The following is a 25,983-nucleotide window of genomic DNA, read 5'->3' as shown; positions in this document are numbered from 1 at the left end:
ATTTCCTAGACCTCACTTTTCTTTCAATTATGTATTATATAACAATTTACTTTTAAATTAAAAAAGGTGTCTTGAAAAACACATTTTAATTTTATAAAATAAAGACATATTTTAAAAAGTATTATTAAAGTTTATAGAACTTTTAAAATTCACTTTTATTATAAAAGAATCTTTCTATTTTACCTTTCTGTGTATTAAACACAGTTCCGATATCCACATAATTATTACATAAATAGTTATGAATTGGCTGTTTGAGAAAAAGAAAATCCACTTACATTAATGCGAATATTTTTTTAATAATGACATTTTTCATACAGAAATGATGACATTGTTTGCACAAGATGGCAGAGCTTACAAGAGTACCGAATAACTTGAAGATCCCCCCCCCCCTAAATTGTTTACATTGTAGGATAGGTGGCAGACGTTGCAATACCACAATTATTGTTTTTATTTCTGGCCATCTTTACATATCCTTTTTCACCCCAGGACTCGCCCCAGCTAGAAAGATATAAAAACAGAAATAAAAAGAAATTAATTCAGACTTATTTACTGTAATAAGTTTCAATGAATGCACGTATTTACTTATTTACAATATTCTTCAGATTTCAATATTGATTTATGTTGCCCAACTGAAATCATATTTGTGCACAGTGGAATGCACGTTCTTACGATTCTGTTCAAATTATTTGCATAACATGTTTTAATATCGTAGTCGAAGCTTTCGCTTCTTTAATATCTAAATATAGAAATATACTTAAAATTATTACCTATTCTTTACCAGCCAGTAGTCCTCGCCATTTTCTGAACCATAACCCACGACAAGAACTCCATGGTTAAGGCTTTCGGGATTGTTGCTACAGTTACTTTGATACAAAATTCCATTTCTGTATATAAAAAAAAAATATGATTTAGTTATTAAATCATATTTTAAATAATAAATAATAAATTTAAATTATAAATAATTTTATAATTTAAATTTATTTAAATTATAAAATTATAAAAAATTAAATTTAAAATTTAAAATTTAATTTTTAAATTAAATTTTAAATAATAAATTAAATTTAAATAATAAATTTAATTAATAGCGCGTGCTAGGCCTTTTAAATAATAATTAAATAGCGCGTGCTAGGTGGCGAATATGTCTTTTTTTTTTAAATAATAAATAAATAGATGACAGTTTCGTATGCTAGGTGGCGTATGTGTTCTCAAAGTTATAAACCAGGGCTCGCAAACTGGCGGCCTGCGAACTTAATGATTTCTTTTCTAAAAATCAATGTGTTCTAACATCCTGCGTGGATTAAAACAGAAATAATTCAAACTTCTAAATGTTTTATGACAACTTTAAACAAAAATAAAACTTATTACTACAATTCTTTGTACCATGTTTCTATCATCAAATGTTGGCGACACTGAGTGGAAGTTACTTGTCACGCAGCCATTTTAAGCCACGTGATACAATGTCAATAAGTTACAGGTTACCATTGTAATATGATAGTGTGTTAATAAAAAGTTACCTCAATAACTTATATTTTTTTAGCCTATAACAATGTATGAATTTAAAGTTAAAAAAAGAAAATTAGATCAGAAGGCAGAACTTTTCAAGAAAAATGGGAGAAGGCATATTTCTTTGTGGAAGTAAAAAATATTCCAACATGTTTGATATGTAGACAAAGTGTCGCCGTGGTGAAAGAATATAACCTTAAACGCCATTATGAAACAAATCATAAATACCGTGATAAATATACAGAAAAGATGCGTGATGACAAACTTAAAGATTTAAGAAATGAACTTAAGCTTCAATAGAGGACATTTTCGAATGTTATCACAAGTGATGCTGCTGTTAAATATAGTTACGTCATAAGCGAAAAAATTGCTCGGGCTTCGAAACCTTTTACTGGTGGAGAATTTATTAAAAATTGTATTTTAGGTGCAGTCGCAATCATATGTCCGGAAAAAAAGAAAGCCTTTTAAATGGTTATTCATTTAAAATATAAATGATGGTGTAACTGTTTACGTAAGTCGTAAAGGCCCGGCAACTAAAGGGCCTTTGTTAGAACCTTTCTATTTTTATTTTTTGGTTCAGAGAATAATATTGAATACGGCCCGCGTCTGATATACACCTAATTGACTGGCCCTTTGCTGCGTTTGAGTTTGAGATCCCCCTGTTATAAACAATGCGGAAAATAGCTTCGGCGTTGATATGAAAGCAAAAGTATACCATTTTTCTTACTTGTATTGCTGAAAGGATTCCTGGCTAGCGTCAATCGCCACCGAGATTGGCCCCACAGTGGCTACTGCTTTCTGCAAGGCAATCTCGTCACCTTCCGGAAGGGAACAGTAACCGGTACAATTGGCCCCAATATTCTGAACGGTAAAGGCGCACTTTCCAACCTGAATAATAAAAAAAATAAATAAAAAATAAGAATAATGCATAATTATAAATTATACGATTCATCTATCGATCATGTTATTGTCTTTCAATATCCTTGACGTCTGGTATCACACGTTTGGACTGAAAAACTCTCCCTAAGAATTATATTTCGTGCTGTCCAGAGAAGGGTTATAAACTTGAACTCAAACTCCATCCAATCGGTTACTCATAAACGCTCATGAGTACTTTCAAAGCCACTTTTCCTCCGAATGGCCAACACCAGTTCCCCACCATCCAGCAGACAAGTGCGGTAGTATCATATTATGGGATGTTGTTGGCAAACATTAGGGTAGGGTTCTCCTGGTGCGTGTTGGCCAATGTACGATAAGTGTGGTATATTGGCAGCTTGGTAAACCCTACCTAGTCTTCTAGGTTGCACATACTTTCAGAGATTTACGATGTAAGGAATTGGTTGGATCAACACATAGTGGATTTCGGCCTTATTGAAAGGTATGTAAATGTACATGGTCTAAACTCATCAGTGGGATGATGAGTTTAGACCATGCTGTAAGACGTGCAGATGCTGAGTCCTAAATCTCAGACCTTGCAGTCATCGTAGCGGCATATCTACACTAGTATCAATAGATATCCAGTAGAACTAATGTCAATGTAAGCACAGGCCATTATTAGTACGTTGGCGTAAGGCAAATTTTTCTTTCATGAAATGCGCAGATGTAAAACTTACAAATATAGTAAAGGAAATTGCTGATGTTTACAACGACATCAATATAATGTCAAAAAAGTATAGCATTTCTTATCTATTTTAATTATGATATTTTTCATCTACATTTGTATTATTTCAAAGTGTATAAAATAGTGCAGTGATATTTACAACTGTTGCTCAAGTTCCCCCTATATAAAAATGTATTTTATATTACAAATTGATATCTGTGTATTATTTAGCCGAATTAAAAAAATGGATTTATTTATAAACTCAAAGTAGTGAAAAAAGAATAAATACATTATTAGAAAATACAGAGAAATTTTATCCAACTTCACACTCCTAGATGGCAGCACTTAAAAAGTTGAAATATTCCTTTGAAATGACTACTTACAACAACAACATTATTGTTGTAATAAGTAATCATTATGCTCGCACTTTGTGAACTATTGAATTAGCTCTGTTCTTGCCTTGGGTCTTTTATGTTTGTGATAGTCATGCTCACTATAACTGGAAGCTTGTCTGATTAGTGGGAAAATGACTACTTCCTTATAACACAAATCTTATATAAAATTTCGAACTAAAAGTCTAAAAGGTGTACTGTATAATTTAAAAATATTACTAAAGGTCTTTTGAATAAAAACAATAACTCTAAAATCAAAATTATAATATAAGTTACGTAATTATTTCATAAACAAATAAAATAAATTTACGATAATAAATCATATTAAAGACATTTTTAAGCATTTGAATGGAATTTTTTTTCGACATCTAAAAACTACAATCTATAATCACAAATGATCTAAGAATTTAAAAAAAAAAATACTTTTTTGAAAAAAAAATTAAATATTCATTATCGAAAAGAGAGGGAAAGAGTAAAATCGGTGAGAAATAAACCTTGCAGTTGAAAGAAGAAATTAAAGAAAATCCACTGGGGCGCAATGTTGTTATGACATTAAAACTACTACTCAACAAAAAAACAGGATTTAGTGTATTCCGATTTCAATTTGCCAATATTTGTGACTGCTCTTCATGGAAGGTTCAGGGAAATGCCATAAAAGGAAAAAGAGAGAGTTAAAAAAAAAAATCTGACCAGTTCTTGTGCAGTGTTCTCGGAAGAAGCTACTGGAATAGGCGCGAACAACCCTTTCTCATTCAACAATATGGAAGATACCGGGACCTACATCTTTCCCTCCTGTGCAGATTACAGAACAAGGCACCAAATGATAAGCTGCAATCATGAGCTTTGTAAACACACGATGAGTCGATTAACATTAACATTAACATTAACATTTCTGGCTAGATGGGTGAAGCAAAATTGCTTTTCATATTCCCCTTTGTCTTGTAATGGTAGGACTTTAAATGGAATGTTTGTGAGCTTTATGCTCGCCCATTGAGGGCAGTGAAGTTAGTTGTGTTCAGCTGAACTTAAGATAGACTTTGGTCTTTTATATTTGTTGATTTCTTCTTCATTATATTCCGAGGCTTCCTTGATTAAAGGGTTTGGGTGGTTACTTGTCTTGGTAAAGAACTTCTCAGCTAGATTTTTGAGAAGGGAAGAGATATAAGGGATATTAACTTCTCTATGGATCTGGGTGTTTCTTATGTACCAGGGGGCATCCAGAATCATCCTCAGGCTCTTATTCTCTAATCTCTGAATTACGATGAGTCGATGTGCAGGACGCAGGACTATAACACCCTTCTATTTAAAATAAGTTTTGGTGTTGAAGCAATATTTTACTTTAGTGGGGTGAACACACCATAATAATGATAATAATAATAATAGTAATAATAATAATAAATTAAGGGGATAAAAATCCCTTATTATTTCCCAGCCAGTATGCGAAACTCTGAGATCGAAAACTACGATCTAAGAGTTTCATGCCGAAGACCTATCGGCGAATCCAAGCGTAAGTGAACACCTGGTAGTACAACACCAAGGCAACTCGAAGCAAAGGTGGAGCAAGCTCCCTCACTATCTTTGATATTTTCTCATAATGTAAAACAGAACTCCTAGGACATGCAATACTGCTTTACATTATCAGGAGAGGTAACTACCCTTTTTATCTTAGTTATAATAATAATAATAATTTTGAATGAAGGACAATCGTTTATTCTAGACTGTAAGGTGATAAAAATCAGCCAACAACTATCATCCAATTATTCATCTTTCACTTCTTTGAAAAATCATAGAGGATCATCATCATCCATCTTCTTAACCTCCTAGAAGACCACCAGCTAATTAATGATCACCGATATGGATTCTTCCATTCTCGCTAGATCACCAATCTCCTAGCAATGATTCCTCTTTGAATCAGATCCATAGTTTGGAGAAACTCACGTCATCGCTTTCAACATTTTTAGGAAATTTGGAAATTTATAGTCTTTGACCAGTTAAAATATCTGAAAATATGGCTTCATTATTTGTAGATTCTTCTACATCAAGGTATGATTTCTGACATATTCCTGAAAAATCATTTCATCAAATTTTAAATACATTCCTTATACTATTTCAATCGAAATAACGCAAGTGTTATTTTTCAGTTCTGTGAATCTACACAGCCGACATCTGGTGTGGGTTATTAATATCTTAAAGCTATTTTAGGATTAATATCATTACTAGAGTATACACGATATAGTAAGTGAAAGTTATAGTTAAAAGCAACTTTGGTTACGTCATATTAAATGATGTAAAAACAGTAATCACAATACTTTCCTTGGCAGTATAGGGATATGATTTTTCAGTGTCAATGCCCCCGTTTTTTTTAACATAATTATAAGCCGCCTCCATTAAACCTCCATCACATCCATGGTTACCTGAATGGAAGAAAAAAACGGGTTTAGTCTTTCAATAAAGATTGGAAGGGCTTTCAAAAGACTTTACGTCTTAAGATTAATTAAAAATCAGATAATTTGAAACTTTCTCAAGCAATGCATAATAATTAGCAGTTAAAATTAAAATCATTTTACCTTCGCTAGCAGAACAATCCACCAAATTCTGTTCGCTAAGGGATACCAGATTTCCACTTTTCTGTTTATGTTGACCTTCTAGCGCTCCCACAGCAGAAAATGCCCAGCAGGATCCACATGCTCCCTAAATGAAGAATTACAAAAAGAAAACTGCACAGAACTGGATAGTTTATGAATTACACTGAAGAATAATGAATTTTTTACTTGAATAAAACAGATAGATTGAAATTTTTACTAACCCAGCATTTTATTTCACATTTCAAGGCCTTTTATGAACATTTAATAATATACAAATGAAAGATGTGCTTTAGGCGTAGTTCGTAATTTTTTCCCCAGGTGGAGCCACTGCGTCGAGTGTTACAGCATTGCAAGCTTGGAATCTCTCCCGTCCACATTCGAGGTAGAGAAAAACGTGATAACTAGTGATGAAAACTCATTGATAAATGTAATTTAGTATCGCATCTTGGAGTTTAATTGCGTACTATTGGTCCTCTACAAGGAACACACACACAATGATACCATATATGGAATGCCAAAATAACTCATACAATCACGCCACCTGGAAATGTAAAAATGTAGGCAAAGCATTTTCCATTTACTTTGACATCGAATTTCGAAATCCACTAAAACTTGCAAGCCCGCTTACGAGTAGTTTGTGTAACACAGTATAATTTTTAGCATTTCATGGGCATGTATTACTCCAGTTACTTAATATCGAAACACACACACACACACACACACACACACACACACACACACACACACACACACACACACACACACACACACACACACACACACACACACACACACACACACACACACACACACACACACACACACAACAGACTTCATTAACTGTGTGTGTGTGTGTGTTCTCTGGCAGATTTTTTGTTTGGCGGTAGGAATGAAACTTACAGTGGTATACAAAAAATTTCTGGTTAACCTGAATAAATATTATTTTGTGACTTATCATATCAATGATTCAAATTAATTCTTTGATTTGATAGAAATAAAATCTCTAGTGGATTTGCTAATTTACATTTTCTAATTATACCAGAATAAATCAAAAAGCAAAGTCGATTTATTTTTGTACAAACTCTTTATTTTTAACGTTGTCTAATTTCATGTTATCTTTCATTAACAATTTATTTTTACCCCACGAAATGAAATAAGAAATCACCGAGCTTACCTGGTTCTTAACAGGTGTGACCAAGCCTTTAGACCTCCAATCTACCTTAGCTGGAACTTCAAGATCGGAGGGAGCTGGACACAAAATCGGTTTAGAATATAATTTTGACTTTTTTCGAAACCCATTACGTTTGATGAACTCTTCATGGCTCTAATTCACAAAAAAGTCATAAATTTTAATAGTCAGTTATTTCTAATTACTTAAAGATAACAGATTAAATTTGAGATTAAGTGCATTAAAATGTAAGTGTTTTCCCCTTTCTTAAAAACCAGCGAAGTCTATTCAGTTAATTTCAGGTATTTTACATTTCAAACAATCTTTTTTTTTTTTTTTGACTTAATGCGTTTTTTGTAATCCTTTGAGAGAGCAAAAAGTTTCAATTGTTGTTGGCATTGAACAAACCACTGTTACTATGGGAACAGCGTCATTAACTGGTGTAATTATTTCTGTTTCTCAGATCGTGAGTTGTCATGACAACCGTCATTGTTTAAATCGTAGGAAATTGAAAGCTCTGTTTTTCCATTTAAGGCAGCATCCATCCGATCTGGCGGCTTTTTTTTTTTTTTTTTGAGACAACACAGTGCATTGTGTGATAAAGTGCAAAGTTGGAGTCGATTGTCGATTCAAAGAATCATGTATTTCTGATTTTTGAATTCAGATGTTGTGTGCGTGGGTGAGCGTGCTTAAAAAAAGCAAATTATTTGTACCCAAAACTAAAATAATCTTATCGGAATGCACTTACCAAATCAGTAAATTCATTTATTCCCAGCCTATAGGAGTGGATTTTCTTATCAGCCTCATCATTATGACGATTTATCTTTAAGACGTTTTGCTCCCAAATCAGCCGTCTAGCATGCTCTTCTCCATCATCTTTGTATTTCTTATTAAAATTTCTCTGGAAAATAAAAATTATATATATATATATATATATATATATATATATATATATATATATAATATATATATATATATTAATATATATATATTAATTAGTTTTACAGACAAAGGACTCTTTGCTATGAAAAACACAAACGGAGAATTCCCTTCAACTTTTTTACAAACTGTGGCCACGGCAGTATCCCCCCCCGCCAACACCAATGCTATCGGCTTCCTAGTCACCTAGCAGAATATCATTTACGGCTGAGGGAAGGGAGTTGAAAAGTTCTGATAAACAACTAGAACAAAAGCGATATTATAGGAACTCTTCTTATATATCCTAAAACAGTGTTTCTCAAACTTCAGATATCCGCGGACCCCTTCTTAAGTTTTCATTATTATTACCAAGTACCCCTTAATTAATTAATTAAAAAATAAATTAATTAATTAAAACGAATAAATTCATTAAAATGAATAAATTAATTTAAAATATTAAAAAATTAAATATCTATTTTATTTGAATTTATATGTTCATGTAAACAAAAACTATGATTTATTTTTAATAGAACAAACTTTATAAAGATACTATAAAGCTTTACTTACTTCAAATAATTTATCATCAATGAGAGGAGTGAAATTGCTTATGGTGAGATAAAATTTCAGCAAAATTTGGCTCTATAGTTGTTAATTTCAATCTCAGATGCGGTTCAACATCTATAATGCGATTCCTCTTCTTCGCCTTAATATCTACAAGGGCCGAAAATCCAACTTCGCACAGATATCAACTTGGAAATAGAAAAATGAACCTTAGAGCTTTATCTGTTAATTCAGGAAATTCATTCTGTATTTGTAGCCAAAATGATGATAACGTATTCTCACTGTATTTATTTTTTAAGAAACCATCAGAAGCTAGTTCTAAAAGCTGTTCATCTTCTATTGACGATAGACCCTTTGGCATAAATTTGTTTTTATTGAAAGGGTATCTTATCCACTCAATATTAATGTCCAATTCAGGGAAGTACTTTTCTAGATTCATTTGTAAGCTTTTTTAATGCTGCATGATGTAATTTTCACATCATCATCAATTTGTTCATTTGAACTTGCGAGCAATTCATGAAGCGATGGAAACGTGTCAAATTATCCATTACCTTTATCCATTACGTCAAATTCTCCATTCTCCATTATGTCTTTTGCCATAACTTCATTTTTGCCAACGTGGCGTTCACTTTATCTTGGACATGAAATATAGAAATTTCCTTGCCTTGTAAAGATAAATTAAGGCTATTTAATACAGTAAATATATCTGCCAGGTATGCTAATTGACTGAGCCATTTCCAATTATGTAAATGCTTTTTCAATTCAAACTTTTCATCAAGAAAAACTCGTTTATTTGAACTTCATTCCGAAGTTCAAATAAACGAGTAAGGACTTTTCCACGAGAAAGCCAACGAACATCGGTATGGAAAAGAAGTTGCGTATAGTTGCTTCCCATTTCTTTGCACAGTTGAGAAAAGTCTGGCGTTTAGAGGACGGACTTTAATATAATTTATGATTTTTACAGCTTCATCAAGAACTTTTCATAGGTCTGTAGACATCATGTGTAGCCAAAGCCTCCCTGTGTATGCAGCAGTGTGTCGACTTTGCATTTGGTGCAACAGATTGAATCCTTCAAACAAGCTCTTTTTTAGATCCGACCATGGATTTCGCTCCGTCCGTGCTTATTCCAACACAACTTTTCCAATCAAGCTTGTTTTGATGCATAAAGGTATTTATACTGTTGAATATTTCTTCTCCTGTTGTATGTTCTGGCAAGGGTTGGCAATATAAAAGGTCGTCATGAATTTTTTGATTTTTTTCGTACCTAACGAACACTAGAAGATTTGCAAAATTTGTAATGTCGGTGGATTCATCTACCTGCAACGCATAATAACGACTCTTACGTATATCGGATAACAATGTTTGTTTTATATTTTCAGCCATTTCAGTGATTCTTCGATGAACGGTACTATTTGAAAGATAAATCCTATCAAAAGATCTTTTTGCATTATCTCCGATCATAATTTCCGCTATTATTTTTGCTGCAGGCTTGACCAAAGTTTCACAAATTGTTCCACTGCACCAGTTTTTGCTGTTAATAGTGACACACGATATGAGCTTCTAAAGCCTTCATGTTTTCACCTCCTGACACGATCGACATCACTTTTTGAGATCGTTTTAAATGTTTTAGTTTATTTTGAAAAAATTCGACAGGTTTGTCCTTGCTTTCATTATGTTTCGATTCAAAATGGCGATTTAAATTACATGGTTTCATGCTTTCATTTTTAAAAGTTTCACCGCAAATTACACATAATGGAATAGGTTCCTCTTCATTTCCCGTCCATGAAAATCCACATTTCAAGTAATTTGTATCGTACTTACGAAGTTTTCTCATCTTCTTCCTAGTTGGTTCTTTAGAAATGTCAGACGACACACACTTATCAATTTCACTTGATCCAGATACGATATCAACATTTTCTTGTTGCTGACAGCTACTTGTATCTACTGTGTTCCTCTCTTTTGCGCATTTTAAAAATCTAGTCTTTAACCAGTGATCCATACTTAAGAATTTGAAAGCTAAAAAAAATTACCGTATTGAACGATAAGTAGAGATAAAGCCAGTAGAGATAAAGCAGCTATGAAGACGTTCATATGATTGGTGCGGTATTAACAAAAGATCGCGCTACTAATTGACAAAAGCAAGCCGACAGTTCAGTTGAAATGCTAATTTTCTTCAACCGAATTCCTTATATAATATCTGAAACACATTCACTATATATTTCTTAGTTTTAACACCTTCACTCAAACAAAACCATATGTTTCCGGTGCACCATATGGTTTTGATTGTCTACTACACAGCATTTTATGTGGGAGGGGTTATGCGATTCATTAATTGCACTGTTTGTTGAGAAACATATTACACAGCCTGCAGATGTCTCTGTACCTTATTCAGTGATAAAATAGGAACGTTTTACGATCTCAAACTTAAATTTTATTTCATGCGTTAATGATATAGCCGAAAATTGCAACGGACCCCCCCTGAAGACCTTTCGCGGACCCCTGGGGTCCACATACCACACTTTGAGAAACACTGTCCTAAAAGAAAAAGAACAAATTATTACAACTCAATGAAAAATGGGGGATAAAGGGTTTTAAGAAATATTCTTTCTTGTGGTTGTATCGGTTGCTTTAATATGAATTTTGTTTTCTAGTTGTTTATCAGAACTTTTCAGTCCACTCTCGTAGGTATACAAACTTGCATGGGTGAGATCTGTTTACCTCTATTTAATATAAAATAATAGCTAAACAATATGGCGTTCCTTCATTAACTTGTTTTGTTTGTTTGTTCTTAGAGAAGAAATTAAATCATGCGTGCTTTGTGCAATTCTTTTTCTAAAGATAAAGAATTAAGTCAGTGATCTGAGAGAACTCACTTAACATGTACGTTTGGCAACATCATTATGATATACAAGAATGCTGTGATGTCATTGGCTATTACAACGACTGAATCAAGCACCATTTATGCTTATGTTCTGCGCAGAGATTATTTATTATTATCTGTAAAACTTAATTATATATTTTTGGGAAAGATTTTGTCCCTTTGCTATTAAAAGTAGCCAGATAGAAGTGCTTATCAGATTACTTAGTATTTGCATTTGTTTTTATACAGTATATACACTTTTATATAATAATAGTATAAAAGATATTAGATGTTCTCATAGACGGATTTCGCCAAGGTGGGTTAGAGTGAGGAGGTGAAAAATCCTGGGAGGGTAATAGATGGCAATGCTGTAGCCAATGAAGTTCTAACTGAGGCTCGGCTATTGCTGTTACCCTCCTGCCATGATCAGAGCTTTAATAGCTCAATAACACCTTATTCCTGCACTGTCCTCTACAGATAACGGGAAAGATGAAAAGAATTCTTGCTTCTCCCCTTTAAGCCAGTTCTTATAAGGACTATGAGGGCGGTGATTAAGAAAAACCCAAGTTAATCGACCTTGGAGGGTAATGGATGGGAATGCTGTAGCCAATGAAGTTTTAACTGAGGCTTGGCTACTGCTGTTACCCTCCTGCCATGATCAGAGCTTTAATAGCTCAATAACACCTTATCCCTACACTGTCCTCTACAGATAACGGAGAAGATGAAAAGTATTATTGCTTCGTCCCTTTAAGCCAGTTCTTATAAGGACTTTATTTGCATTGGTGCTATTCTTAATCCAAGCATGTCGTAAGAGGCGACTAAATGGACGCAGAGTTTCGCGTTTTGCTCTCTCCGGTTTCTTTCGGAATTTCGCTCCCGGTGAGGGGAAGGGGCCTTAGATTTCGGGAGGTTTGCCTGTTAGTGCATATTGAGTCTTCTCCGGGAGAGTGTTCTCAGGCACAGCCTGCTGAGGAGCCTTGTCGGTGGCTGCCTTTCCCTGGAATATGAGCGGTTCTGCTCGGTGGCGGGGGAGCCCGTCACTGCGTGGAGCCAACGCTGAGTTGGACGGTCTTTCGGTTACTATGCAGTGGTCAAGGGATCGTCCTAACTAATTTTTTTAGTTGGCTTTACTTAATTATCGCCAATGTAGCTCATGCATGTCGTACGAGGCGACTAAAATGGGTACCCAGGAAGGGTAATGGATGGCAATGCTGCATCCACTAAAGTTTTAACTGAGGTTCAGCTATTGCTGTTACTCTCCTGCCATGACCAGAGCTTATAGCTCAATAACACCTTATCCATTTTTTTCTACAGATAACTGGGAAGATGAAAAGCATTCTTGCTTCAATCATCTCGTCAAAACAAACAAAAAAAAGACTTTAAAGTAAAAGCTCCAGGTCCAAATGGCATCACCTAGGAAAAGTCACAGAAAAAGTCATCCTCTCAAGATCACAAGATACAACAGACAAACTAGGAATCTTACCAAATGAACAATTCGGCTTCCGACGAGAGAACACCACAGCTTAGTAAATCCACCGATTAGTAGAAAACATCACAAGAGGATATACGGTAATTGGAATCTGCACACCGGCGCTGTATTCCTATACGTCGCTAAGGTCTTTGATAAGATTTGGCACCAAGGTCTTCTCCCCTCCCCCTCTTCCAACATTAAATCCTGAGTGCGCTATTGGATGATACTAATATACTCTAACAATAACATATAAGCAATCAGGCTTTCGTGGGTTGAGATTTACTTAAAGAACTGGATAAGAAGATATTTTAATTGATTTGAACAATGTAATAAGTCTTTGAATTAAAGTTCCTTTAGTTTGTTATTGTTTTGTTTTAAACCTCCCCGTTTCCTCTTACGATCATTGACAGTAATTTCAGGAAATGTAAAGGGATCACAGAGTAAAGTGGAAGAATCAGATGACGTGAAGAGTAAGCTTCTGTTGTCTAATTTTAATCATGAGTGCGTAAGATCTTACACCTTTATTTTTCAGCGTTTCTTTCCCTTTTTTTCATGTCCATGGTCCACTTTTAATTTCGATTATTTCATTAAAAAAAATTAAACGTGTGTGTTTTGATTTTTAAACATTTTAAATATTTTTAATTTGCATTTTTCTCCCCGTTTCCGTATCATTTTCAAACATGCCAATCTCGCCTTGTAATATTTTACGGCTATCGTTATAGCAAATTACCCCTTACATCGAAATTAATATCTCTTCAAGCACAATAAGTTCACGAACATGGGATGTGAATGTGATACGACATTACGAACTCTAATATTTATAGTTCATTTTAACGCTTTAAAGTTTTAACAACTGATATAACTTGTTTTTACCTTGAATTCTTCCCATTGTTTGTCCAAATCGGGATCGAATTGTTGTGACAGTGAATGTAAAACGAGCATTGCTATCACAATCACTTGCAACATTTTGATACCTAAATAAAGACAGAAATAAAATAGTCAAGTCTGTGTGTGAACAAACACACAATTTCTTGAGAAACTAAAAAGACATTTATATGGATGATATAAACAATCTTAGTAGTTAAATAATGTAAATCAAAATCATCAGTCTACTTACCTTTGAGACTGCTGTAACGGTTCGAATCAGATTAGTGTAATTCCACAAATAGTTCTACTATTTATACACTCGTGATACATCGGAAAGCAAGAAAATATGCTCTAATATAAGAGAGATAGATAAATACCGCAAATAGCACCTGTTTCAAGTCCGATAATACGACTCAATTATCTTTATTGCCTTTCATCCGTCTCCATTTCCACTGCTGATTTTAGGTCTAAAAAAATAGGCAACTTTAAACAGAACATCAAAACTGTTACCGGAAAACCCAGCAAAACAAAAAACACGTGAATTAGATGAATAATTTTCACATATATATTGTTGCCTGGTATTCAACAGTTGCTATGGTGTTTCCATAGTAACGTAGCGCCACGTTTTTTTATCTGTTTCAAAATCGTTTCTATAACAACTGCAATTTCAGTCTCGCGGTTAAAATAATTTTTATTTCCAGCTGCTCGTGATAATCTCTTTCATTTCCTTTAGTTTAACAGCAATGGATAACAGCTTCCATTTTGTGAAGTTCACAGATGCGTTTGGTCTGTTTAGCTCGTTTCTGTTTGCTGTACTATTTCAAAAGGCAAATAGAGTAAGTCCTTTCATGTCAAGTATAATTTACTGTTGATAGCGGTCTATTAATTACAGCAATGAACATTATATCCTGTACGCCTTTCCTCCATTTATGATAAACATCTTTTCATAGCTTAATTACCACTTTAGAGATACGTGAAATTGATTCTTTAATGTTTTACGACCACTTCCGCCCGCTACCCGGGATAGAAAGTCTCCCCGCTACCTTTCGAAATGGTTGAGGGATAAAACCCCTCCCTCCCCTGTTCTAAATCACGCTCCTCATACGCCTACAGAATATCTTTAAGAGAAAAATAAGATGAAATATCTGCGCATAGTTCTTGATAATTTTAGCATCTGCGAGCTTTCCCAGTATCATTTGGGCATCACGAAAAAAAAAAAAAAAAAAGCTCACCTATTCACTACTTTCATTCTCAAATTGTGCTGTCACTAGAAAAATGAGATATAATTATTTTTTTATTGATTTTTTTTTTCTTAAGGATATGAGCAAAGAGAGTCGCGTTTCTAAATTCTTCCGCTAGATGGCGTGGAAAACCATGCTTTTACACCAATGTAGTATTTATACTTACATAAATATTGTATTTCCTGTTCTTAGACTAAAAAATAAATCTTTTATAGGAATATATTTTGAAATAATGTGATCGATATCAATGTTCATAAAAAATCCTATAGGTGGCGCAACACAGCATTCATCCATATTTTATTATTTACTTCTAATTTAAATCATACATACACACATATATTCTTTATACACTTGGGCTTTTTTCTGTACATAGAGAAGTGATATAGCAATTTATTCCGATGGATGTTGGAGCAATCTGCCTACAATATATGTCGTAAACAACATATATTGTGTTTTTGGACTGGTGGATGGTGCCGTTGTCATCTTAAGAATCGAGGTGAAAGCAAAGCACGCACACATGAGAAATAAAAAAGAGACAGAGAAATTTGCCGTCATAGACTGTGCCCTGGTCAGATAGGAATCGCAAATATGTTCACTATATCAGAGGTTTATTTCACAGAAAGCACAGCGTACAGGTATTTCAAATAAATGTCAACTTTCACGTTTATCTACCATTGGTATTAGAATGCTTTCAACATTTCTCGGACTATAAAATACAGAGAAAACAAAGGAAGTGCTTACAAACACAGAGTTTGAGATATGTCGAGTTCTTCTTTTGCTTAGCAGAAATGGAAAAGGGAAAGAGACCAATGATGTGTACAAATAAGAGTGATGTAAAAAGAACAAGAATAATAAATATATTAGAAGTATATCTATAAATGAAACATCTCCATCTACAGGAAACCAACCTATCGAAATCAAAATCTGTGTGTGTGTGTGTGTGAGAGAGAGAGAGAGAGAGAGAGAGAGAGAGAGTCATATTTTAATCAAACAGAAATATTTTATAGGATATACGAAAATTTGTTCTTGATATCGTAATCAATTACGAACTATATTGGACTGCTAACAATGGAAACATATACAGCCTACTTCTGCCACCTGGTGGACAGAAGAAATAACTAAGCCATTTTCAATTGTTGTTGTTCCCCCCCCCCGTCCAAATAATGACGATTTTGGAAATACAATTTAATATTTGAATTACTTAAAATTAATGTAATATACTAATGCAAGCCAAACAAATAGCAAATTGAACAACGTAAGAAAAACAATTGGATAAATGAAACCAAATTATCCACTCAAAAAAACTAAGAAATTGAAACAACTTCTCATTCATTTAGATCAGGTGGTTACACGAGAAGTGCGGATTAACTGAGAAGTACTGCATTCCAAATTACCAGCTTATAAAGCAGAGAAGGTATAAAAAAAAATACATTTCAAGAAAAATACTTGATATCAAGTCTGGATTTTATTTTTAACTCGATAAGCTTCCTTCGAAATTACAACCAATCAGCAGGCTTTAAGAATGTAATTATTTATGTAAAATCGCTACTTGGTCTGTAAGGGAAGAGAAAGAAGAAATTTGCATAAATACAAAGACGAGAGGACTGAGTGAGAATGAAGTCAATATTAAATCAGCTCAGTTGCGTCTTGAACGGTTAGTTTTTCTTGTTTTAATTATTTTAATTTCTGGCATATATTATTGATATGTAATGGCTCTGTTGAAATCAAACATCGCATTCTTTTTAAATATAGTTTTTAGTTCCTAAAAAAAGGTGATTGTTAACCAGGCTTGCCTGTTTTTTTTTTTTTTTTTTTTTTTATGTGACAGTTCTTTCTACACGTGGGGAGTCATTAGCCTGCGATTGGGACCTGATCTAGCCAGATCAGGGTTAAAATCGAATAGCCTCGGGAAGTTTTCATTCCTGCCAAAAAGATGACAACATGATACACAACATTTAACCCCCCCGGCGGGTGCTAATAAGTTCGGGCGCCATCGCTTTAAATGGGCAAAGGTGAAAGGATGTCTCGTATTCAATTTGTTTGGGATTAACAATCCACCTGGGGCCAATGTAGTTACTTCCCCTAAAATTTCCCTGAACCTCTAAAATCTCTGTTACTTTAATATTTTTGCTAAATATATGAAAAGCCACTACCAAATAAATGGTAGTGTTCTCTCAAAAAAAAAAAAAAAAAGCCACAGAAAAGGGAAAAGAATTGACGCTATCTACTATTGTGCAGTTGTTCTTTGTTCAATTGTGGTTCTGTAAATCACCACTCTAGCTCTGTGGCGCTACTTGTACTGTACTCTTCGATTCGCTACGCTTTTATGATATATACGATAGTTCTGTATGTTGGTTTCACTATTAAGACCATCATTACAGATTATATTGGCCTGGTTGGCCAAGTTTTTAGCATATCCGCTCTCCAGCCAAAAGGATGCGATTTCGAATCCCTCCGTGGGCATGATTATAATATATGTGTAATGGATGTTTGTGATTGTCTGTGAAAATACTAGTGGTGGTGGTCGGAAGTAGATGATGTTGGTGTAGATGGTTCGTTGTAGTTGGATTGAGTGGTGGAGACAGAGAGTTGTGGAGCAGGTACCCTCCCTCGATGAGTCTTTGGATTTCCTGGAGGTGTCATGTAATAATAATAATATTTGAAGATATTTACAAATAATTTATTTCGTATTTTAAACATTAAAAGGGACTAGACCATGAGGTAGCAAAAGCTGTCTGCTATACTCTCTTCCCCCTTATTCTTATGAAATCGCTGATAGCCATGAGCTCAGCTGTTAGCGATCAATAGAGATGCCACTGATCATCTTTAACGATAGTTATGACTGAAAATGCTCCATCTAGTCCCGCTGGAAATATACGTTTCAGGATTTTTTTTTTTTTTTAGTTTAATTTTTATATCTCCCTGAAATGATAAACCAGCATACCAAATGATAAACCACTGCGTAGGAAAAAATTATACCGTTATTAACAGCATAAACACCATATGGATAATACATATGCAATAACAAATGCAGCGATAGCAGCTGCAGATAACAACACATAGGGATTAAGTACGGGAGAAATACGAACTCAAGGAAATGAGAATGCAGAAAGAAAAAAAATCATCGATTTGTTATGACAAAATATTAGTTTATGGGGACAAATATTACGTTCTCCACAAGAAGCAAAACAGTTAACGATCCTTTTATAAAACATAAATAAATAGCGTATTATTAAAGCAGTACGAAACATAACAGAATAAACTCTTCATAGACGATTTCTTTTTAAAAATATTTGCTAATCCCATCCAAACACGTACGGATAGGAGACAAGCTTACAAAAAGTTGTCTAACGGCATTGTTGTGATAAGTGACGTCATTTGTGTTACAAATGCATTATTTGTAACGTAGTTATTTATTTTTGCTTGGTTCCTTCTCGAAGTATGCAATTAGCGTACACACACACACACACACACACACACATTTCAAGATTCATAGTAGTATCTCTTATGTAAAAAGTACTGAGAAAGAAAAAAACTCGGCTGTAGTTCTGAACGGCTACTTGGCTAACATTATTGTTTTAATTACTGAAAAAATTATTCAGTGGAAAGAAAAAATACAAATTTAACTACTATTATAATTTACCTTACTTAAGTTAAGGGATATTACATCCCATATTGTTTCTTAGCCGAATAAGAAACTCAAAGAGTTTCATGCCGAATATAGAAACTATATAAAGTTCGGCGATTCCAAGCGTAAGCAAATACCTGGATACTGCAGCACCTGACCCTTGGAGGTAGTGTAAGCTGAGGCAACTCGTGTCTCAGGTGGAGCAAGCTCCGATCACTATTCTTGATATTTACCCATAATGTGAACTTAGCTCCTAAGAGCTGTATTACTGTTCTACATTATGAGAGAAGGTCACTACCCAGACTGGTTTCAACCTTATGTATAGGTGAAGCGGGCTCTAAAAATAAGACGATCCCGAAAGATCGCCCAACTCAGCGTTGTTCCACTCGATGACAGGCTCACCCCGTCACCGAGAACTTCTCTGCATTCTCTACCCAGTGATAGGCTCACCTCACCACCAAGTAGAGCCATAATCTCAGCGGTAGCCCCACTCAGAGAGAGGCAAAACCCTACCTCCAAGTGGAGCCTCTCAAGGCCAGATCCGCCCCGCACCGGTTTCCACCCACATTGCGGTCTCATCAGTGAGTAGGTAGACCTAGTTAATAATACCAAGTTTGTAGCGAACAGAACTTACTTCTCTTCTATGAGAATTGCCAAGAAGGTATTCTAATAAATTACTAATTATATGAAGAGCCAAAGGCTTCAATTCGGCGACATAGGGGTGTAAGTTCTGTTCGCTACAAACTTGGTATTAACCAGGTCTACCTACTCACTGATGAGACCTCAATAAAGGTTGAAACCGGTCTGGGTAGTGACCTTCTCTCATAATGTAGAACAGTAATACAGCTCCTAGGAGCTAAGTTCACATCAAGAATAGTGATCGGAGCTTGCTCCACCTTTGATATGAGTTGCCTCAGTTTGGACTACCAAATGGGTCAGGTGCTGCACTGTCCCGGTATTTGCTTACGCTTGGAATCGCCGAACTTTATATAGTTTCTATATTCGGCATGAAACTCTTTGAGTTTCTTTTTCGGCTAAGAAACAATATGGGATGTAATAACCCTTAACTTAAATAAGCTATATGTAGCCGAATTGAAGCCTTTGGCTCTTCATATAATTAGTAATTTACCTTTCTCTTTCTTCTCTTTGCTGATTGGGCGGCTTTTCTGGACTATTCTTGACACAGTTTCTTCAGACTTCAACTGAATTTACTGATGGCAGTCGCTGCTTTTATATTTTATTTCTCAAGGTTAAACGAACACTTCTGTCAACTTCCCTTCAACTTAATGTCTAGTTTTCTCTCTCCAGGAGATCTTTTTTATTTCATCTTCGTCTGAACATCGTTCGACTCTGCAATTATTCTAATTTACAAGCACCCATCACTCCAGGGGATCCTTTTCCTCCATTTGTGGCAGATGCGCGTGCAGTTTTACGCGAGAAACTATTGTATTTCCATATTTGAAAGTTATAAATCATTGAATAATTATCCCAAAAGAATGGAATAAGTGTGTGTTAGGTAAGAATAGCATTTGTGATAAAAAGTTATTCTTGTCATCTGGGTCGTAACTAACTCACTGATCAACAGCAAGTGATTCAAGGCAAGCTGCAACATTCACATTAACTAATGCAAGCATCTAATGTTTAAGTGACAATGATTGACGATGCAGCTTGAAAACACGTGTGTTAATAATTGCAGACACGATGTGTGTGTGTCTGTAATCGCCATATTTCCAAGAAAAATGAAGTCCGTGCAAATATCAAGCTATTGGCGACAACGTCGATGCAAAAAAAAATTCGTATTTTTTAAGATTTCTCTACACACTCACACACACCTAGGGCAGGGAAAAATAACTTTCCAAGCCTCAACTCTTTTTTAGGATTGGACTATTATTTTTCCTTCCCTAATTTTTGAGTGCATTTCAGTATTTTAGAAACACTTGCGTCGATTCATTATTAGCCACTTATCTTGGACTTCATTGCTTGAGTATATGCGTCCGAAAAAAATGCATTCGGATGGGGTGGGGGGGGGAATGACTTTGTTATCAAGAAAAATATTTTAAAAAGTAATAATGGAATATAACACTTGTAATATTTTATGGTTTTTTTTTTTATTTGCATCCCACGAATGTAACACAGATAGATAAAGATACACATATCTTATCGATACATGTTTTTTTTTTTTTTTTTTTCTGGTATTGCTTGTACGGGAACACCTCGCTTTAGACGCGATTAATTAATTAATCCATCAATTAATGCGTGCTAAGCGAATAAAATAAACAATAGGAATAATCATAATTCATCCATCAGTTAGCGTAAATTTGGAAAAAAAAATTAAAAGTATAAGCTATATTAGATGATAAAATAATCACAGTGAATAAAATAAATCAATTGCTTAAATTTTTATCCAATGTCTAAACATTTGATTGAGCAGACTTCGGAGCTTCGTTCATATCAGGATCAGCATCAAACAAAATTTCCTTAGCATACTCAATGTGATTGAAAACTAGCTCAAGTTCTTTTGCAGTTGGCTTCTTAGTCGTACCATTCTCTTCTTGTTAGCACTCCTTATCTTCTTCTTCTTCATATGCACGCTGTTCTTCTAGTTGAAGGAGATTATTCTCGTTTAAATGTTTTGAATGGGAATCGAGCGAGTTTCTCACATCTTCATTATCCACTTCACTAAATCCAAATTCTTTTCCAATTGTGCTGATTCCTTCAATAATCTTAGATCTTGAATTTTGCGCACCATAAACTAATAGGCTTGACTAATTATAAGAAGAGCCAAAGGCTTCATATTCGGCGACATAAACTTATTTATTTAAGTGTTAAGGGATATTACATCCCATATTGTTTCTTAGCCGAATAAGAAACTCAAAGAGTTTCATGCCAAATATAGAAACTACATAAATTTCGGCGATTCCAAGCGTAAGCAAATACCTGGATACTGCAGCACCTGACCCATTTGGTAGTGCAAACTGAGGCAACTCATAATAAGGGTGGTGCAAGCTCCGATCACTATTCTTGGTATTTACCCATAATGTGAAATTAGCTCCTAGGAGCTGTAGAGAGAAGTTCACTACCCAGACCGGTTTCAACCTTTATTGAGGTCTCATCAGTGAGTAGGTAGACCTAGTTAATACCAAGTTTGTAGCGAACAGAACTCACATCCCTTCTATGAGAATTGTCAAGAAGGTGTCCTAATAAATTACTAATTATATGAAGGGCCAAAGGCTTGAATTCGGAGCCGATTAAGAAACTCAAAGAGTTTCATGCCGAATATAGAAACTATATAACCGAATTGAATCCTCTGGCTCTTCATATAATTAGTAATTTATTAGGACACCTTCTTGGCAATACTCATAGAAGGTGTCCTAATAAATAGAAGAATACTTCCCATTGGATATCTACTGAGATATCCAATGGGAAGGTTCCCACTGGAGTTCGCCCATTAATTATTAGCCGTCTTCTTACAGCAAAATAAACCAAATCCTTCCCAGCCTCTAACTAATTGGAAATGTTGGTGTCACCTTAATCATGAGCATCCAATGTCTGCATAATAAAATAAAGAAAACAAAACGTTCTTTTGGGTCCCATAAATTGTCTTTACAGTGCTGGAATGCAAATTACAAACCTGGGGATTTATTCTGGCAATTAATGATCGGTTAGATGCCAAGGGAATTCAACAGGAGCAGAAAGTTCTTCAACTAAATCCACTTACCTCACGTTATTCATCCAGGCCTCATTTCCTTCTTGTTTCACTGTAATTGGATAACAATTCGTATTTGAAAAATCTACCGCAATATCTTTCTATCTTTATTTTTTATTAAGATTTTCTGCGCACTTCTAAATCAATTATTAGCATTACCTTGTCTCCTTTGCTAGCACCAAATCATTTTCTAATAATTCGTTAGCTATTTCCGGTTTGAAAATGCTGCATCCTCAAGATCTATGCGATGTTATATTCGACGAACGGCTCCGACTATACTCACGTGCCTAAACGTTATGACCGCTTATCTACCTTAGCAGTGCCTTGGGTCTTTTTTGGTGGACAGAACCGCTTGAATCCAGCCACGGAAGGTGTCGTGAACTATTCTGAACCAATAAGACAAAATAACTTCAAATCAGGGGCCAATTTAAGGCATTTGCGTCGACCGACATTCCCGCAAATATTCAAATTGGATTCAAATCAGGTGGATAGATGAAGTACAAGGAAGGCTTGGATATGCTCTTCATTGGCGCACCCTGGTGCCTTCCTCCCCCCCCCCCCAAAAAAAAGAAAAAAAAACCACTAGAGAATTTTCCAAAAATCTTTACCTAATTAAAATTTATTATTTTTTTATTTACGTTGTGTCGTGTCTTCTATTTCTATACTACTAATGAATTAGCAGGCACATAAGGTGGGAATACCCTGTTGCTTTCGGGAATCAAGGTCTCTGTGAACGCATGGCGAACGAGGTATTGCTCTAGCGGACCGAGCGCTACTTCGTTTGCTGAAGCCGGGCCAGAGGAGCTCATGGGTCTCATATATTGGCGATCACTGCAGATGCTCAGTCATAGGTCGTATGCAATGCGTACTGTCTATTCTCGAATCGTGTACTCAACTCGGGCCCCCCAAAGATTAAATCTTGAGTGTTTCCCCCACTAGATTAAACCCTGAGTGCGCCACTGATGCTCTTCAACCCATACTCGCACATGCGAGCTTGTGATTAGGGAGGGTGTCTTGCTGGAAGAGTCCACATCCATCGAGCAACATTGTTACCATGCAGGACAATATCTGGTTCGAAACAATTTCCCAGATAAGAATTAGCTGTCAAGGTGTATTCATTGGAGCTAAGAGGATTAATGTGTGAGAACAATCCCCTAGTCCAGTAGTTTAGCTAGAGCTTTTGCCGCCCGAGGCAATCCTTGAGTTTGTCGCCCTCTCAATACACACCGAAAATACTACAACAAGTCAAATATAGGCAAATAAATTAAAACACTATGTTCATTTTTGAAGTAAAACTTTAATTTCAACGTTCTAAAATGTTATTTTTCTTCCTTTTCTGTTAGCAAAATCGTCGATGATATTGGCGAAGTCTATATCATAGTAATGTAGGTAATTCTTACTATCGAAGTTTGAACTGACCCACAAACATTTCTCTTACAATATCAAAAAGAAGTATATTTATTGTGTTTTTATATTTCTAGTTGAATACATGCAATTCAAATTTATATTTTATATAATTAAATAAAATTACATTTAACTAAGAATATTTAAAATAGTAATTTTAAAATCGTTCTTTTTTTTTCGGAAACAACGAATAATATTAAAGGAATATCATACAGGAGAAAAAGGCTCTATTTTGTGTGCTCCCTATACAGATTAGTTGTTCGTGAGCATCTAGTGATATGTGCTGTCTCCGGTGTTGCATTATCAATACGCATTCCTACTGCGAAACACGGTAGCGATTCAACTGTTATCCATGACAATTGAGCAACTTGGCAATTGTTACTCCGGTTGCTAGGATACCCGCATTGTTGCTGTTGCTCTGTGATTTACCGCGCCTCCCGGAGCACGTATACCTTTAGCGGCATGAATAATGGACTCTAAAATTAGTGTTCCAAAGCAATTTTTCTATCTTCGCTCTCTGTATATATATCTTTCTCTCTCTCTCTCACTCTACTAGTCGTTCTTGAAGCTCGTAAATGGTGTTTCTTTTTTTTTTTTTTTTAAATCTTCATACTCCGTTACGATCCAGACAAAGGAAATAATTACCTTGTACAGAAAGATTTACAAAGAAAGAAAGCGGAAAGTGTGTTTCAGGCGAACGTTTCTTGAAATAAAGAGGATTCCACATTTAAACAATACGCGTGGAAAATGTAACCTAACAAGCGTTTAAGCGTCTACTTTTACTGACCCCTATGATAAATTATGTAGACAATTAAAAGAAAAATAAATGAAATGAAAATAATTTCTTTCGAAAAAGAAAAGAAAACGCACTTTAAACTACTTAAAATTTAGTTGTTGTTGTTTTTTTCAAATTGGTTTCGTCAAAATAAATTTAAATGTGAATCCAACTTATTATCCTGATTATCTCATATTTAATTACTAATTTATGCAATATTTGTTTGTCTTGGTTTGATCACGTGACACGCATATACAGTATTTGGAAACTTGTTAATTTCGCACACAAAATCAGTGATTCTCACCATGAATTATGTCATCTATTGCACGCTAGATGGCGCCATACATGTTCTCTAACAGAAGTAATATATAAAATAATTCTTAAAAATGGGAAGTTTTTGATAATAACTTAAACATAAATCCTGTATGATTTTTAAATACGTACTAAAAATTCTATAATGTTGTAAACAGAATAGACATTTTAATAAATATAATTTATTTAAAATGTTAAGGATATTAAATAAATTATAATTAGATGGCAGCAGAATTTAGTGAATCAAATTAAATAATAATAATAATAATAATAATTTAGCTGATATAAAATAAATAAAATTTAACTTAAAAATAGTAAAAGTAAATAATATATAAAAAATTTCAATTCGTTTTTGAATGTTATTTTTTAATCTCCTCTGCTGACATCTATACAAACTTTTAAAGAGAATTGTCAAGTTGGCTGCCATGCAGATAATTTTTTTTGTTATTAATTTTTTTAGTTACACCTTACTCTAAAATCGTTTTATTATTCGAAGAAAATGATATCTTATAAATCAACTGGTTTTATTAGGAATCACATCCATTATTAAGACGTAATAGATGTCGCGCTAGTTGTAGCTAATCGTATGAATCTATTTCTAAGATTATATTTCATAATTTCAAAAATTTGTGTACAATAAAAAAAATATCTGTTACTTGTTTACCTTCCAAAATAATAAACGGAATAATAGTCCGTTTATTATTTTTCCGGAACCATAAACATGAACTTAATCTCTTAAAACATTAATATTCGTATATAATCTATGGCTGTATTTAATTTCATAATAATATTATTAATAGGAAATTTACAATAACATATTTAAGCATCTTTTGTTGGCTCAGTAAAATTTGTCAAATTTTATAACCATTATTTCCCTTTGCGTTTCGTGATTGGCGCCACATGCGCCAATGGCAGCAAATAACGACGTCTTACGTCTTGGCCGCGTTTTAAGCTGTGTTGCCAGCTGAATGTTTTCTACGTTGATTCAGTTG

At 34.5% G+C, this 25,983-nt stretch overlaps 1 protein-coding gene across 1 annotated transcript; it reads right to left on the bottom strand.

The window, feature by feature from the left end:
- Window positions 1-386: 386 nt before the first annotated feature.
- On the bottom strand, window positions 387-14,585 carry LOC150093261 (cathepsin L-like peptidase). The gene is made up of 9 exons (XM_090413900.1): window positions 14,176-14,585; window positions 13,932-14,032; window positions 7,997-8,149; window positions 7,255-7,404; window positions 6,063-6,186; window positions 5,800-5,909; window positions 2,231-2,382; window positions 768-884; window positions 387-498 (listed from the first exon to the last, which is right to left on the bottom strand). The coding sequence occupies exons 2-9, from the start codon at window positions 14,022-14,024 to the stop codon at window positions 399-401; spliced, it is 999 nt and encodes a 332-aa protein (XP_090270026.1). The 5' UTR covers window positions 14,025-14,032; window positions 14,176-14,585; the 3' UTR covers window positions 387-398.
- Between the last annotated feature and the right edge of the window lie 11,398 nt (window positions 14,586-25,983).

This window comes from Typopeltis vanoorti, chromosome 24, assembly GCF_054136105.1.
Source record: "Typopeltis vanoorti isolate ZY-2024b chromosome 24, IOZ_Tvanoo_1.0, whole genome shotgun sequence".
Lineage (NCBI taxonomy): Eukaryota > Metazoa > Arthropoda > Arachnida > Uropygi > Thelyphonidae > Typopeltis > Typopeltis vanoorti.
The sequence above is the reverse complement of the archived record's forward strand: the minus strand, read 5'-3'. Positions and strand labels throughout refer to the sequence as shown.

Coding starts and splice junctions, on each gene's coding strand:
- LOC150093261 (XM_090413900.1), bottom strand. CDS start 14,024: ATGTTGCAAGTGATTGTGATAGCAATGCTCGTTTTACATTCACTGTCA. Junction 5,910..6,062: donor GGATTGTTCTGCTAGCGAAG/GTAAAATGATTT, acceptor TCTTCCATTCAG/GTAACCATGGATGTGATGGA. Junction 2,383..5,799: donor ATACTGCCAAGGAAAGTATT/GTGATTACTGTT, acceptor CAGGTTGGAAAG/TGCGCCTTTACCGTTCAGAA.